The sequence below is a fragment of the Lathamus discolor genome, chromosome 3, assembly GCF_037157495.1.
Source record: "Lathamus discolor isolate bLatDis1 chromosome 3, bLatDis1.hap1, whole genome shotgun sequence".
In the NCBI taxonomy this organism is placed as follows: domain Eukaryota; kingdom Metazoa; phylum Chordata; class Aves; order Psittaciformes; family Psittacidae; genus Lathamus; species Lathamus discolor.
Window position 1 is genome coordinate 49,561,532 of NC_088886.1, and position 15,467 is coordinate 49,576,998.

The 15,467-nt window shown below is 52.9% G+C and overlaps 1 protein-coding gene and 3 non-coding genes across 4 annotated transcripts; 3 read left to right on the top strand and 1 right to left on the bottom strand.

Annotated features, from left to right (window-relative positions):
- Positions 1 to 7,803: 7,803 nt before the first annotated feature.
- Positions 7,804 to 7,922, top strand: LOC136012454 (5S ribosomal RNA). Its single transcript, XR_010611755.1, has one exon. It is a non-coding gene; the product is annotated as a 5S ribosomal RNA (ribosomal RNA).
- Positions 7,923 to 8,446: 524 nt separating this feature from the next.
- LOC136012455 (5S ribosomal RNA) lies at positions 8,447 to 8,565 on the top strand. Its single transcript, XR_010611756.1, has one exon. It is a non-coding gene; the product is annotated as a 5S ribosomal RNA (ribosomal RNA).
- A 527-nt stretch (positions 8,566 to 9,092) lies between these two features.
- Positions 9,093 to 9,211, top strand: LOC136012456 (5S ribosomal RNA). The gene has a single exon (XR_010611757.1). It is a non-coding gene; the product is annotated as a 5S ribosomal RNA (ribosomal RNA).
- A 357-nt stretch (positions 9,212 to 9,568) lies between these two features.
- Positions 9,569 to 14,091, bottom strand: AIRE (autoimmune regulator). Its single transcript, XM_065670416.1, has 12 exons — positions 13,884 to 14,091; positions 13,630 to 13,804; positions 13,393 to 13,539; positions 13,234 to 13,305; positions 13,029 to 13,142; positions 12,816 to 12,940; positions 12,570 to 12,647; positions 12,146 to 12,261; positions 11,864 to 12,073; positions 11,664 to 11,760; positions 10,382 to 10,450; positions 9,569 to 10,215 (listed from the first exon to the last, which is right to left on the bottom strand). Exons 1-12 carry the CDS (start codon positions 14,022 to 14,024, stop codon positions 10,135 to 10,137), a joined length of 1,425 nt encoding a protein of 474 aa, XP_065526488.1. The 5' UTR covers positions 14,025 to 14,091; the 3' UTR covers positions 9,569 to 10,134.
- Positions 14,092 to 15,467: the final 1,376 nt, after the last annotated feature.

The following is a 15,467-nucleotide window of genomic DNA, read 5'->3' on the forward strand; positions in this document are numbered from 1 at the left end:
CTGAGCCACCTTCAGACACCACTGCTTGTTCACCAAGATATAGTGCCTCCAAGCTGGCAGATACACCCAGTTACACTCTGCCCTGGTGAGTTCAGAGCTGCAGCTACTTGAATACATACTGGAGAACCAGATTCTAACCTGATAAAGTTGCAATTAAATCGCACTGCCTTTACATTAAAGGTCAATCCAATTTCTTCTAAAGTGGATGTGAGACTTCCTGATGGGCCCTGCACAGCATAGAATCATACATAGAATCACAGGATGGCTTGGGTTGGAAGGGAACCTAAACTTCATCCAGTTCCAGCCCCCTGCCACGGGCAGGGACACCTTCCACTTAGAGCAGGGTGCTCCAAGCCCCTGTGTCCAGCCTGGCCTTGAACACTGCCAGGGATGGGGCAGCCACAGCTTCTCTGGGCACCCTGTGCCAGCGCCTCAGCACCCTCACAGGGAAGAACTTCTCCTAATGTCTAATGTGAATACCCCCTCTGTCAGGTTAAAGCCATTCCCCCTTGCCCTGTCACTACAGGCCCTTGTCCAAAGCCCCTCTCCAGGTTTCTTGTAGCCCCTTTATGCCCTGGCAGCTGCTCCAAGGTCTCCCCTTAAGGAGCCTTCTCTTTTCCAGGCTGAACCAGCCCAGCTTTCAGCCTGTCTCAGAGCAGAGCTGCTCCAGCCCTCGCAGCATCTCCATGGACTGCTCTGGACTCACTCCAACAGCTCCACATCCCTCTTGCTCTAGGACATCATCCATGTCCTTCTCCTGTCCATGATACCCAGTGCCACACACACAAAAGCAGTATTTGTGAGCGTTTCCGCTCCTACATGAGGAGGATGGATGTGTAAGCTCCCAGTTGTGGTCAATGAAAAAAAACCCAAAGGAATAACTTCAGCAGGCTGAATCATCATCATTGCACTACACAGCAGTGGTTCCCTACATCAGCCTGTACAGCCTGCTCATGTCAGGAACTGAATGCAGCGTAGAGCCCAGCACAAACGTGGTCATAACCTTAACTGAGTGTGGCAGATATTTGCAGAGTTTCCCAGCTATTCCTGACCTTTTTGTCGGTTTTCCATGTAAGAATTAGCACCTGTGGGAAACATGAAGACATCACTCTAAATCTGCCATTGTACAGGACACTGAAGACACACAGAGAGAAATCAGTCTGAGTTAACTAAAAGGTACAGATTTAAAGTGAATTGGTGAATCTACATTAAGCTGTTTTAATTCTGAGTAAGTGGTCTTTACTCCACTTTAGGATATAAATAAGCTCAAGTGAATTACAGTAAAATGAGACTATTTAATATCCAAGTCCACACGAGAGTGGGAAGAAAGCCCCTGCCGCAGGGCTGGCCTCTCCCAGCCACTGGAGATGCTCCAGACCTCAAAAGCCCCTATGAGGCACCACCACTAATTTGCTGATGGCTTCTGTAGCAGCCAGCATGCCCCAGCTGCACACCTACAGTGCACTAAGCCACAGCTATAACCAAAGAGAAGAATGAAGCTGAAGATCTTCACAAGCTCAAAGGATGCCTGTTGCTACACCCTAATGGCAGTACACTTGCCACGTCACATTCAATGCTCCTAAAAGATGAGACTTCTCATTGCTTACAGTCCCACAGCCAGCACTACACACAATAAGCATGTTTTCACCAAATAAATCAAAGCCTACTGCTCACACATAATGAACCTTGCAAAATACCTCCCATGTATGAGATTTAAAAGCCTGGAGTGCTTTTGAAGGCAAAGACATGAACCCACTGGTGAGGGTTCATTCAAGTGTCACACTTATGATCTAAATGTAGTAAAAATGCACTGAGTGCCAACCACAAGCACTTCTAGCAGCAGCTGCTGTGATCCAAGAAGACAAAACATCATGTCAAAGGAAATACGGGAAGAATGAATGCAGAGGATCCTATTTTGCTGTAAATTATTAGCTGACACAGTCACACAGCCCAAACTGGATGAACAATAGAGCAAGAATTTCAGTATCTATTAAAAGAAAGATGTAAAATAAACAGTAGAAGAGGACTAAAGTCAAAGTGTACACGATCCCGTTTCATCATAAGAACTGGAAGTAGATTTATACAAGCATTGTATCACTGCCTGCCTTTGCTCTGGGGAGCTGCCCAAGTCTGGTGATTGTTCACATCAAACCAAAGCAACTCCTACACAGGAGAGCCAAGTTCCTATCTTGCACATCCACATAACCCAAATACCATTGGTAACTTGAGGCACTCCTGCACAAGGCCTTCAACAATGACCTTGCAGAGAGGACTGCGTGTTTCTGTGTATCTCTTCTGCCCACTCTAAAACACTGTCAGGCAGGTTAGATTTCATTAATGCTTATTTAGAGCTTAATGACGATACAGGGATGTCTGCTGAAGGACTCCCTTTTCTCTGCCTTTGTTAACAGCCTGAGGAATAACTGAAACGTTGGCAAACGCAGCCTCGTCTGATTGACACTGCTGAAGCAGTAGGAAGTTTGTTCTTAATCCATGTTTAACAGGCATTGCTGTTCTTCCTGAAGCAAAAGGTTTGAATAAAAAGGTTTGGAATAAAGTTATTAAGGTCTTAATATAGCCTTGTTATCCATATGGTTTTCCACTCCTTGCACTCACTGAAGTGCAGCTAATTTTTAGTGGACAAGTCTGTTTTATGAAATCAAAGTCTACCATCTCTCACTGTACTAAAGGAAAGTCATGCTTCTTTTCACTGAAAAACATGGAAAGGGAACACGATCATGCCCCCACTAGCCTTCTCATCATTGCATGTGGTAGATGGATCTATACAAACACAGTACAAACCTCACATCTTTCACAATTAGATGGTTATTCTACAGAACATAAGTAAGATACAGCTCAAAGGAGTGTCATAAGATAGGTCTAGGGGAAATATAATAACGTTTGAAAGCATGCAAATAGGAGGACTAACATCCAAGATGTTTTTGTTATCAGCATTATCTAAGATATCATAGTAATTCATCATAAAATACACTCACTTTGCAAAACAGCACCGAAGATGGTAGAATAAAAATGTGTTTATGGAACAAAAGAAGATGGATTAATCAGAGCAACGGTAAAAGAAAATTGAATTGAGCTCTTACCACTCAATTCCATCTTATTTCTATATATTGATTTCTTTAATATGATTTGCCTAAATAGAGGAGTTTTGTTTAGTTTGTTTAAAAAAGGACTTTCTATTAAAAAAGGAAAAATACATGCTAGGAAATCAATAAGAATAAGACTATAAGACAGGCTTTTCAGTGCCAAAGCATCTGTAGCTGAGTTTGCAACTGCTATGAAACTGGGAGCACCAGCTCCTGACCCAGTGTAATGAACCAGCTCAGCAGCATCAACGATACACTACTGCTGGAGAGGGGCACTGGCCCCTCACTCCATCACTGGCCAAGCCCCTTCACCATGCTACTATGCAGGACACAGGTGTCAGATGCAGACATCTGTATGAAGACTGTTCATCACTGTGAATTTCCAAGCCTCTCTCTAGGTGGGAAATGCCTCCATCTACTGAACTCTCCACCTGATACCAGGCTAGAGGAAAGGCTTACCCCATGCATGAGGAAGTTGCTGATTAAACTGGGAGGTCATAGACATATCTGACAAACAGGGATCTGCATTTCCAAGGAGAGAGGGGAGGTCTATTTTAGTTGTACTTCTCCAAATTCGCTTCCAGATGAGAATGAAGTAATTAAGACGGGAGGATAGAGGAAATACATCTAGACCTCCTGGAACAGACCAGAAGAGTGAAGTGGTTACAGAAACTAATATGCTCTGCAAGGCTGTGCTTCTCTAAAACGGGTGCAACCCAATGCAGGGGCCCAAACCTTCCAACTGGGAGTTAGGTCTGACCCATCTGCCAGGGCAGAGGTTTATTTACAAGGTAAGTGTGAGATCCAGGCAAGCGACACTACTGCTTCCTTAACAATCAGCTTCTAATGAGCAGCTCCCTAGGTCAGACTTCAGTTCTGTCCTTGGGTGATGTTCAACAAAATATGGGAGCATCCCCCAGAGGGATTTTAGCTTGTCTTTTCATTGATAACCCCAGCTGCGCACCAGGCTCATGTGCAAAAGCCCTTCAGATACTGACTTAGTGACTCACAAGATTTCCCTGTCTCATGACAAAGCAAATGCCATTTTCCCCTATTGAGACAAACTGAGAGACCTGAGCTGGTTCAGCCCAAAGAAGAGAAGGCTCTGAAGAGACCTTAGAGCAGCTCTCAGGGCCTAAAAGGGCTACAAGAAACCTGGAGAGGGGCTTTGGACAAGGGCCTGTAGGGACAGGACAAGGGGGAATGGCTTTAACCTGACAGAGGAGGATTTAGTACTTCCCTGTGAGGGTGCTGAGGCACTGGCACAGGGTGCCCAGAGAAGCTGCGGCTGCCCCATCCCTGGCAGTGTTCAAGGCCAGGTTGGACGGGGCTTGGAGCACCCTGCTCTAGTGGAAGGTGTCCCTGCCCATGGCATGGGGATGGAACTGGATGAGTGCTAAGGTCCCTTCCAACCCAAACCAGTCTGTGATTCTGTGGTGATTTAATCACCCCGCTACAAGGACCCTCCTTCTGAGGTTCTCCTGCACTGATACAGTGGGGTACCATGTGGAAGGATTAATACCCCTGCCACCCACTTTTGTGTCCCCTGCGCTGAGGGGGGTAGAAGCTCATCCCTCTGTTCAGCCTAGAGCCAGGTGGGAGGCACAGCCATGGGGGTCAGCTGGAGCACACAGGCAGAGGAGGACTGCTTGTACAGCAGAACCAATGGGCCACCCGTCCTCCTTCACCATGCCTATTCACACCACTGAGAAGTGTCATCTTCTCTTCCATGTGCGGATAGCTGCGATGCCATGAATCCCCCTAAATCTATCTTCTCAGGACACAGATAACTTCTGCTGTGTTCATAGAGCAACCAACCAAGAGAGAGAGCTCCTGTTGGTGCATTTCAACAAATCACTTTCCACACACCCCCACGAGGTTTTAGAGATCCTTGAAACTGTAAAGTACACACCCCCGTGCTAAAATTGTTCACTTCTTCCGACATGCAGGACAGCCACCAGCATCTGCTGAGAAGGGGGTTGTCACAGGTTGGAAATGATGCTGGCATACGGAAGTGCCTCGCTGCTGTTTTTGTAAAGGATGCCAGGGACAGTGTCCTGGGTTGAGCAGCAGCAGTCATTTTTCTCCTTCTTAGTAGCTGGTGCAGTGCTGTGTTTTCATTTTTTGGCCTGGGAACAGTGCTGATAACGCCAATGTTTTCAGTTGCTGCTCGAATGTTTGGTCTGGCCAAGGACTTTCTGAGCCTCATGCTCTGCCAGGGAGGAGGGGAGGCCGGGAGGAAGCAGAGACAGGACACCTGACACAAACTAGCCAGAGGTATTCCATACCACAGCACATCATGCCCAGGATGTAACGGAGAGTTACCTGGAAGGGCTAAGGACTGCAGGGTTGGAGGAGGTATCGGTCAGTGCTCAGCTGGGGGGAGTGGGGCGAGTTATTGGTGGGCTGGTGTTGAGGTGTTGTATTCTTTCTTCTTGTTATTTCCTTTATCATTATTATCATTGGTGGTAGCAGTAGTGATTTGTGTTACACCTTAGTTACTAAACTGTTCTTATCTCAACCCGTGGGAGTTGCATTCTTTTCGATTCTCCTCTCTGTCTCTCCAGGAGCAGGGGGAGGGCAAGAAGGGGGGGAGTGAGTGGACGGGCTTTGTGGTTGGGTTTAAATCACGACAAACAGGCAGGAGAATCATAGAATCATAGAATAGTTAGGGTTGGAAAGGACCTCAAGATCATCTAGTTCCAACCCCCCTGCCATGGGCAGGGACACCTCACACTAAACCATCCCACCCAAGGCTTCGTCCAACCTGGCCTTGAACACCACCAGGGATGGAGCACTCACAACCTCCCTGGGCAACCCATTCCAGTGCCTCACCACCCTAACAGGAAAGAATTTCCTCCTTATATCCAATCTAAACTTCCCCTGTTTAAGTTTTAACCCGTTACCCCTTGTCCTGTCACTACAGTCCCTGACAAAGAGTCCCCCCCCGGCATCCCTATAGGCCCCCTTCAGATACTGGAAGGCTGCTATGAGGTCCCCACGCAGCCTTCTCTTCTCAAGGATGAACAGCCCCAACTTCCTCAAACACTGCAAGATGCTTGCCTGAATAGAAATAGAGACATTCTGAGCTTGTTCTGTCCCCAGAAGAACAGCCTTCAATGCACATTGACCTTCCAAACCAGCAGCACACTCAGGGCTGGCATGAGGACAAGCCAAGCTCACTGGGCTTGGGGAAATACTTGTTTCTGTTTAAAGAGATCTACTTTCTGCCAGAAGTTACTCATTCCAAACCCCCCAGCCCACTCCCTCTGCTCCTCCCCTTCTCTCTGAGTTACTCAGAGCAAGTTGCACTGGAAACACACTTTTCCAGCCCCTTGCAAGGGCAGTTTTTCCCTGCCCACCTTCCATCCTGCCTCTGCAAACACCTGTGTTATCTTCCCAAAGCACACCTGGATCGGGTGTTTGTTTGCTTTTCCAGATTCTCATTGTTTAAATTCCCCCCCGGGTTAGTTTGTCCATTGTACGCTGAGCACAAGCTAATGGCAGAGTGTTAAGCGTGACCTGCTGTTCAAAAGATACAACTGACATGAAATTCTCCTTTCACCACACAGGAAGCTGCAAGGCTAGAGATGACATCCCGGAGGGTAAGGACCAGTGAGGGCCATGTATCTATAGAGAGAAAGCATTTCACAGGACTCGAATGAAAGATGGTGTGAAAACTTGCCCCTATGAGGGCTCCTTCCTTTTTCAGTGTGAGGGTGCTGCATTTACAACCCTGTAGGCCCATCCCCTGCAAGAAGCCTTCCACACCCACCTCTAGAACAGCAGACAAGCTGTGCATGACATGAGCTGCACATCACCTACTCCAGGAGACACCAGATCTCCCTCACCGTGTTACAGGATGACGGATCAACCTTGTGCACTGAACCCATTTTCCATGCTTTTCACAAGACAATGCTGCTAAGAAGCTCATTGAGCTCAGGTCAGAAGGAGAATCTATTTGCTTACAGAGCAGAGAGGGCCACTTACCTGTTTTCCTTCATCTGCATTTTAAAAACAAGCTAGAAACAAGCGCACCCACTTCCTTGCATGCTCTGCCCTCCAAAGGAAGGCCTGATCTGTGGCTCCTTCTGACCTGGAGTGAGGCACAAAGCCAGCCAGATCCCCTCTTGCTCCCATCATTTAAGCTCATTAGGCCCAGGTGATGCCATGCTGAATATACTGCACGTAGCCCCCTTCTCAGGCCATCAGGTGATATGCTCACACCTTTGCAAGCTCTTTCCCACTTCCACTTCTCCTATAAACACATGAAGCCATTTCCATCCTTGAGGCATATTGTTTCTGGAGCATTTGCTATGTTATGAGATGTCTATGGCCACACACACAAATTACCTGCTCCAAACTGAAGCCTGATGCTTCTGCATTGTGCCCTGTACCATCACCTGAAGCAGGGGAATGATTCATAAGTGAAAACAAAGATCCATAGTGCTAGGCAAGAGCACGTTGTGCACTTGTACACAACAGAAGAGAGTAAGTCATCTCTTCTTGTACCCAGCTTTTAGTCGAGTGCATACACAGAGAAGGAGTATGTGGCTGGGGTAGCTCGTGTTCCTCTCCAAGGAGTGCCAGCAGGGCAGGAGTGCATCACAAGGGTGCCGGTGGCTTTCGGTGCTGCGGCTGAGTGCGAATCGGGAGCGTGTGCGGAGGGCCCGAGTGCGGTGGTGTCGGAGGAGCCGCTGCCTACGGCCACACCACCCTGAAAACGCCCGATCTCGTCTGATCTCGGAAGCTAAGCAGGGTCGGGCTCGGTTAGTACTTGGATGGGAGACCGCCTGGGAATCCCGGGTGCTGTAGGCTTTTGCCAGCCGGTAGGGGAACCTGCGAGCAAAGTCAGCCCGTTTTTGTATGCGGGATGCTGCGCCTTTGGGGGCCCCTACGAGCAATTCCACACCCCGTTATCTTGCTGGGATATTGAGCAGTTAGGGTCCAGTGCAGGCAACGTTGTCCCCCTGTTTCTTGCTTGCATGTTTAAGCCATGGAGGCCCCTGCGAGCAATTCCAGCCCCCTTTTTCTTGCTGGGATTTTGAGTCCATAGGTAGCCCTGCAGGCAATTCCGGAGCCCTTTTTCTCGGTGTGGTGCTGTGGAGGGGCAGGTCCGTGGGGGTCCCTGTTCCTGTTGTTTGGGGACATGAGGGAAGGAGCGTGGCGTTGGTTGTGTGGGGCAGGTGTTTCGAGTCGTCACAGGCAGGGCCGTGTGGTGCTCTGTGCTTGGGCATGCTGGCGCGGTTGAGCATCACAAGGGTGACTTTGGGTGCTGCAGCTGAATGCGGTTCGGGAGCGTGTGCAGAGGGCCCGAGTGCAGCGGTGTCGGAGAAGTGGCTGCCTACGGCCACACCACCCTGAAAACGCCCGATCTCGTCTGATCTCGGAAGCTAAGCAGGGTCGGGCTCGGTTAGTACTTGGATGGGAGACCGCCTGGGAATCCCGGGTGCTGTAGGCTTTTGCCAGCCGATAGGGGAACCTGCGAGCAATGTCAGCCCGTTTTTGTATGCGGGATGCTGCGCCTTTGGGGGCCCCTACGAGCAATTCCACACCCCGTTATGTTGCTGGGATGTTGAGGAGATAGGGTCCCCTGCTTGCGAGCTTGTCCCGCTTTCTCTTGCTTGCCTGCTTAAGCCATGGATGGCCGTGCGAGCAATTCCAGCCCCTTTTCCTTGCCGGGTTGTTGAGGCCATAGGTAGCCCTGCAGGCAATTCCGGAGCCCTTTTTCTCGGTGTGGTGCTGCGGAGGGGCAGGTCCGTGGGGGTCCCCGTTCCTGCTGTTGGTAAAGGGGGAACGGCGCATGGCGTTGGTTGTGGGGGTGGGTGGGGGGGTGAGGGTTCGTGATGTCGTGGGCAGGGCCCCGTGCTTGGGGTTTCTGGTGCGGTTGAGCAGCACAAGGGTGCCGGTGGCTTTAGGGGCTTGGGCTGAGTACGGTTCGGGAGCGTGTGCGGAGGGCCCGAGTGCAGTGGTGTCGGAGGAGCCGCTGCCTACGGCCACACCACCCTGAAAACGCCCGATCTCGTCTGATCTCGGAAGCTAAGCAGGGTCGGGCTCGGTTAGTACTTGGATGGGAGACCGCCTGGGAATCCCGGGTGCTGTAGGCTTTTGCCAGCCGGTAGGGGAACCTGCGGGCAGTGGCGGCCCCTTTTTTTCCTGCTGGGGTATTGCGGAGGGCAGGTTCGCGCGGGGCGCCCGTGCCATGTTGCTGGGGGGCTCACAAGGCCAAGTAGTAATCCCACCACTGGGAGGGAAATAACACAGACTAAACTGAAAGAATGTCGCTGGGGAGCAGCAGCATTAGTGGCACTTTGAAAGAAACGCAGAGGACCAGTAAAAATGCTACAAATAGCAAAAAGGACAACTGCAAAATGTGGAATAGGTTTGAAAAACCATCCAGTTGTAAAGAAAAAGGTTCAAAAGGGAGCACTGAAATCAGGAATGGAACCAGGAGATTATTGGAAGACAGATTTTTCAGAAATCAATGGCTATTGATTTGGATGTTAGTGGGGGCCAGTTCTGGTGGGGTGTTGCATAGGGTCAGGTCTGTGGGGTGCTCCCTTGCGGCTGTTGTAGGGGGGTGGTAGAGATCATGGTGTACTTGGATGGGAATTTTTCTTTGGTTATGTGGCTTCTTGCTCTTTGATTGGCCTTTGTCTTTATTTTGTGCTGATGATGGATAGGTGGGATTTAATTTTTGATGTTTTTCTTTTTCTCTGCTGTCCAGTCTTCTAAATACTTTTGGCTTTTTTTTCACATAAGCTTAAAATATTTTGTATAGTTTTAAAATAAATTTCCCTTGTCATATATTCTCTGATCATGATGCTTGTTTATCCTGTCCACACTTTACCTAGAGTCGTTAGGTGTACCCACATTTCTGGACTTGTCTCTGTGGTTGGGGCACTGGCTCGATGGTCGCAGTGCCTGATGCTGTTACCTGTTTTCAGGGGTGCCATCATGCTTCTGCAGTTCCTGCAGCAATGCCATTCCACAGCCTGTGCTGCAGGAGCTGCCTTCAGGGCAGCAGGCACTAGGCGAAGAGCCCGTGGCTGTCTGCAAGGGGCCGTGCCATGCTCTGGAATGCCCACTGCAGGATCCCGTCCCAGGCTCCCTGCAGGACAGCCCCAAGGTCATTCTCCAGGTCCATCCCAATCCCTGCACCCTTCTCTGTCCTGGCTATCTCTACCTCGCCCCCTGCCTAACGTCATCCTGTAGGTCACACTGGAGGCACAGTCCCCTGAATGGACTATGCCTGTTGCTGTCTGTGAGTGCCATACCTCACCCAGGAGGGCTTCAAGCTCATCCCTGCTCAGCACAGGGTCACTGCCGAGGGAGCCGTCCTCTGCCTGCAGGAGGAGACATGTCTTGTCAGCTTTCCTGCCTGCCCTCTGTCTGCAGCCCTTGGGTCAAGGCTGGTTGACTGGGTTCAATCTGTCACCTGGTGCAGCCTCGTATCATGCCCCATGTCTCTAGCCCCCTAACCCCCTCACCTCCCTCCCCAGTACAGCTTCACAGAATGGTTTGGGTTTGAAAGGACTGTAAGATCACCTAGTTCCAACCCCCCTGCCATGGGCAGGGGTGCCTCAGCCTAGACCATGTCACCCAAGGCTTCATCCAACCTGGCCTTGAACACCACCAGGGATGGAGCATTCACAACCTCCCTGGGCAACCCATTCCAGTGCCTCACCACCCTAACAGGAAAGAACTTCCTCCTTATATCCAATTTAAACTTCCCCTGTTTAAGTCTGAACCCGTTACCCCTTGTCCTGTCACTACAGTCCCTGACGAAGAGTCCCTCCCCAGCATCCCTATAGGCCCCCTTCAGATACTGGAAGGCTGCTATGAAGTCTCCACGCAGCCTTCTCTTCTCCAGCCTGAACAGCCCCAACTTTCTCAGCCTGTCTTCATGCGAGAGGTGCTCCAGTCCCCTGATCATCCTCGTGGCCCTCCTCTGGACTTGTTCCAGCAGTTCCATGTCCTTTTTATGTTGAGGACACCAGAACTGCACACAATACTCCAGGTGAGGTCTCACAAGAGCAGAGGGGCAGGATCACCTCCTTCGACCTGCTGGTCATGCTCCTTTTGATGCAGGCCAGGATATGGTTGGCTTTCTGGGCTGCGAGCGCACACTGAAGCCGGCTCATGTTCATTTTCTCATCGACCAGCACCCCCAAGTCCTTCTCTGCAGGGCTGCTCTGAATCTCTTCTTTGCCCAATCTGTAGCTGTGCCTGGGATTGCTCTGACCCAGGTGTAGGACCTTGCACTTGCCATGGTTAAACTTCATAAGGTTGGCACTGCCCCACCTCACAGGACTTGAGCAGTGTGGCTAGAGCTCTTGCCAGTGAAGACTGAGACAAAGAAGTCATTGAGAACCTCAGCCTTCTCCAAATCAAGGATAGCCAGTTCTCCCATTCACTAACTTGCCTCCAGCAACGCTCAGCCAGGCCCTCACCCAGCCTGAGCTAACATTCCTCAGCCTTATCATTCCCCTTGTACCCACCACTGCTGCCTCACCCAGCCCGTTTCCCTCCATGGGACTGGTTGCTGGTGGTACCAACCTTTGCTGCCTGTAGTGGGTGGTTGCTGACCACTGTGGTGCTCTCCAGCCTGCCTGTGTCTGGGGTGGTCATGCAGGACGGGCATAGCAGCAGCCTCCTACAACCACGAGGGGTGACAGAGACCATCAGCGTAGCCTCCCCCTTCCCAGCCATGGGCGGATTTAAGGCTAGGATGTGGGGGACGGTGACAGGAGCCTCACCTGGGGTCCCTGCTGGGTGCAGAGCAGTGTCGGGGTGCAGGGATCTGGGCGAAGCAGCGGCTGCAGACACTGCCATCCCCTCCGCTGCCCTGGGGTCCACATGCCTCCTCCCCCAGCGTGTCCGGGGTTCTCTCCACAGCTGCATTCGCCTCCTGCAGCCCTCTTGACTCAGCCGCAGTCGCCACACAGGAGCCACACTGCCATGTCCCACTGCACAGCCGGAGCCACGCAGTGAGGGACAGCGGGGGGGCACCGGGGTCCTGATGGCACCCTGGGGCTCACCTGGGGACGCGGGGCAGCGGGGGCACGAGGCAGGCGAGGTGGAAGGCCCTGGGGCAGCCATCGCAGCAGATGAGCTCACCGCCATCACCGCACACCGCACACTCGTCCTCGTTCTCCTGCCCCAGGGGAGCGGGAAGGGGGTCACCACCAGCCAGCAGGCTGCAGCGGTGCTGGGGCTCATGGTGGCCACAGAACCCAGAGCCTGTCATCCCCATCACCCTTTCCCCTTGCATCACCCACCCTGCACCGAACGCACCAACTCCAGTCAGGGCTGGAACTGCCTGTTCCTGGGGAGTTGTAGCCTTGTGACAGCTGGCAGCAAAGGCCCGGGCTGCCTGGGCTCAGCCGAGCAAACGGACATGCAAGGGACACTCCAATGGTCCCTGTTTCACCCAGTGCCTCTCAGGGATGCACAGGGGCTCACCTGGTGTGGCACAGGGTCCTGGCTGGGCACAGCGGGTGTCAGCAGCTGGTCCTGGGGGTGCATTCGGGGCTCCCCACTCTGCAGGCAAGACAAGCAAGGGGTCTGGGGGAGCTGCTGGGACAGCCTGGCATGGGGGACACCCCCAGGCCATGGTCATGCCGCCAGGCAGGGAGAACCCGTGCCACAGCCTTGGGCAGCTGCAGAAGTGGGGGGTGAAAGCAGGTGGGGGGGGGTGTGTGTCTGTACACTTTGGGATGCCTTGGGCCGGGCAGGGGGCCTCAGGCTGCGGCTTCTGCTCCTGGCACCCGGCTCCTCACAGGTGGCTGTGGCATACAGCTCATCCCCAGCTTTGCTGCCCGCCTTGGAGCTGCCTGCAAGAGGCCAACAGCAGCGCCCTTACTCCCACCCCTCCTCCTGGATTTGGGGGGCTAAACTGGGTGCGATGTTAGCTGGTCCTACCTGGCTCCAGTGTGTGTTTGATGAGGATGCCCTCGATGGCCCCTTGAGTGACAGGCACCTCACTGCTTGCCACAGCCACTGCTCTCTGCACAGAGGTGGCCACTGCCTGGAGGGCTGCAGGCAGGGCTTGGCTTAGTGGAGCAGGCATCAACTGCAGGCAAACAGTGCCCAGGCAGACACTGCCCGATCGGGGTTAGGCACTCACCACCGCCACGAGGGGCACGAGGGGCATCCACACCCTCTGGCTTCTTCACAGTCCTCACCTTCACCAGGGGCCCTGCAGGGTTGCGAGGGTGGGCATCAGGGAACACTGCACCTCAGGGATCCCCCCAGCACAGCTCCATCCCACTGTGCGTCTCCATACCAGGGCTGGCAGCGTGCCGTGGGGAGGGCTGCACGGCTTGGGCTCCATCCCGCTCCTCAGGGGCTCTCCTCTTGCCTTGGGGTCTGTGCGGTACTATGGGGCTGGGGGAGAGACGCCTGCCGCGGTGCTGCCGCCCCAGCTCCACCTCTGTGAAGGGGATAGGCACAAGCGGGCCTGGGTGTCACCCCTGTCCGCCAGCAGAGCTGGGAAGGGAGCCAGGGGATGCCCTCCCGCTACCTCTGGGGAAGGCACCGCGGAGGGGCCGGAGCCGTGTGTACCGCTCCAGGTTGTAGTCCTTGAAGAGCACTTCCCAGAAGTCCCGGATGGCAGCAGCATCTTGGCCCAGCAGCCAGGTGAGCAGTGCATGGAAGGCACGGTGGGACCCCTCCCGCTCCGTCCGGCTCAGCGTCTCCTACCGGTGCCATCACAGCCTGTCGGTGTCATCAGCCAGCCCCACGGCGTGGCCATCCTCTCCCACCCTGCAGCCTCACCTTGAAGATGTGCTCGGGGACAACATCGTGGTCAGCCAAGCCGTGCAGCAGCGGGAAGATGTCATCCACTGCCATGGCAATCTCGGTGCGGTGCAGCTTCAGCAGGCGCCGGAGGTCCCCCTCTCCGCCCGGCCCTGCCATGCTGCGGGGATGCTGCCGGGGATGAGGAGCCTGCCCCAACACTCCCCTTTAATATACCCTGGCCATCAACAGTGGAAACCTTATCAGGCTGCCGCAGACCCACTCATTTCTGTATGAGGCCATGTAACCTGAGATTGTTCCTCTCGACACCAGCTCACCGTTGGCATGGTTGGGCTTGCCCCCATGGCACCGCTGCACCCCCAGCACTGGGATTTGGGGTCAGGCTGCCCCCCAAGTCAGGGCATTAAGAGTGGTGTTAGCATGAAGGACAGCCAACACTGCAATGACCACCCCTGGGTGGCCAGGGAGAGCAGGTCCGTGATGTGCTGGCACAGGGACTCCTGCCTCTCTTTTCCCTGTGGCTGGGCAGGCATTGCCCCAAAAATTCTGGACTTTCCGCAGGACCTGCTTCTCTCATCCAGAAACTCGGCCCCAGAGCACGTGGGAAGCAATGCCCTGACAGCAGGGGAAAATGGGAATATTTGCCCTGGCTGCCTGCAAACCACCGATGGGAAAGCACTGACACCAAACGTGTGATGAGGTACAATCAGGAATGCTGAACAAGCAAACAGCTCACTTGAAGTGTGGCATTGCTGCCTTGCAGTCTGCCAGTGCCACAAACAAGGCCAGGGATTACCTGGGCAGGCACTGCTTGCAGCTCCTAAACACCTATTCCCGGAAATTGGGCAATAAAGTGATTTCACTGGATATGCACAACTGTAAAAACCTTGGAACTGGTGCAAACTGGCTCCTTGGGAGCACCGGGCATAGAAAAGCCTGTGGGACTGGCTGCTTTGTTAGCATGTATCCAGGAAAGAGAAAGCTCCAAAGCTCCTATCCCAATCCCCAACTGGGGTATCCGCTGGCTCCAAAGCTGTGCCAGAAGGAAGCGGCTGCTGTTCAGAAACTTGGGAAGAATAACAAGACAACATCTTTTGTGAGAGCAGAAAATACCCTCATACACATCTGCTTAATAAATTAATGTGCCTACCCATGGAAACATCCACCCCAGAGCTCCTATCAGCATTTGGGGTGACTCTTCCCACAGGGGCACTGGGAGAAATAGGATTGGGGTCAGGCAGGTGACCTTCTAGGTTCCCATGCCCCACACAGGAATTTTAGTTCCCAGTTCTGCTGTGGTGAGGATGGCTTTGCCACTGCCTGATGCACCCCTTTACCTCCCAAAACACGGGAGTCAGGAGAAATGGGATCTGAAGCTCCCTGCAGCCCACCCAGAGGCACAGAGAACAAGCCCATCACTGACACATTCTCACAAGTCTGCTCCACTCTTCCCAGGAAAACCATTTTCCCCAGCATTCCACCTGCAGGGCCAAAACGTGTCACCATGACCCTGTGTAAAAGCTGCCTGGTGCCTCTAGGACAAGACCCTGGTGCTTGCCACAGGGCAGCCAATGGTTGTCCCCTCCCCAGGTCCACCCACTG

Bases quoted from the DNA above. Each gene is read 5' to 3' on its own strand.
- AIRE (XM_065670416.1), bottom strand. From the start codon at position 14,024: ATGGCAGGGCCGGGCGGAGAGGGGGACCTCCGGCGCCTGCTGAAGCTG. The intron at 12,648-12,815 runs GTACAGACACAC...TCTTGCCTGCAG, and splicing joins GGCCCAAGGCATCCCAAAGT to AGTGGGGAGCCCCGAATGCA. The intron at 12,262-12,569 runs GTGAGCCCCTGT...CCCCTGGGGCAG, and splicing joins AGGACCCTGTGCCACACCAG to GAGAACGAGGACGAGTGTGC.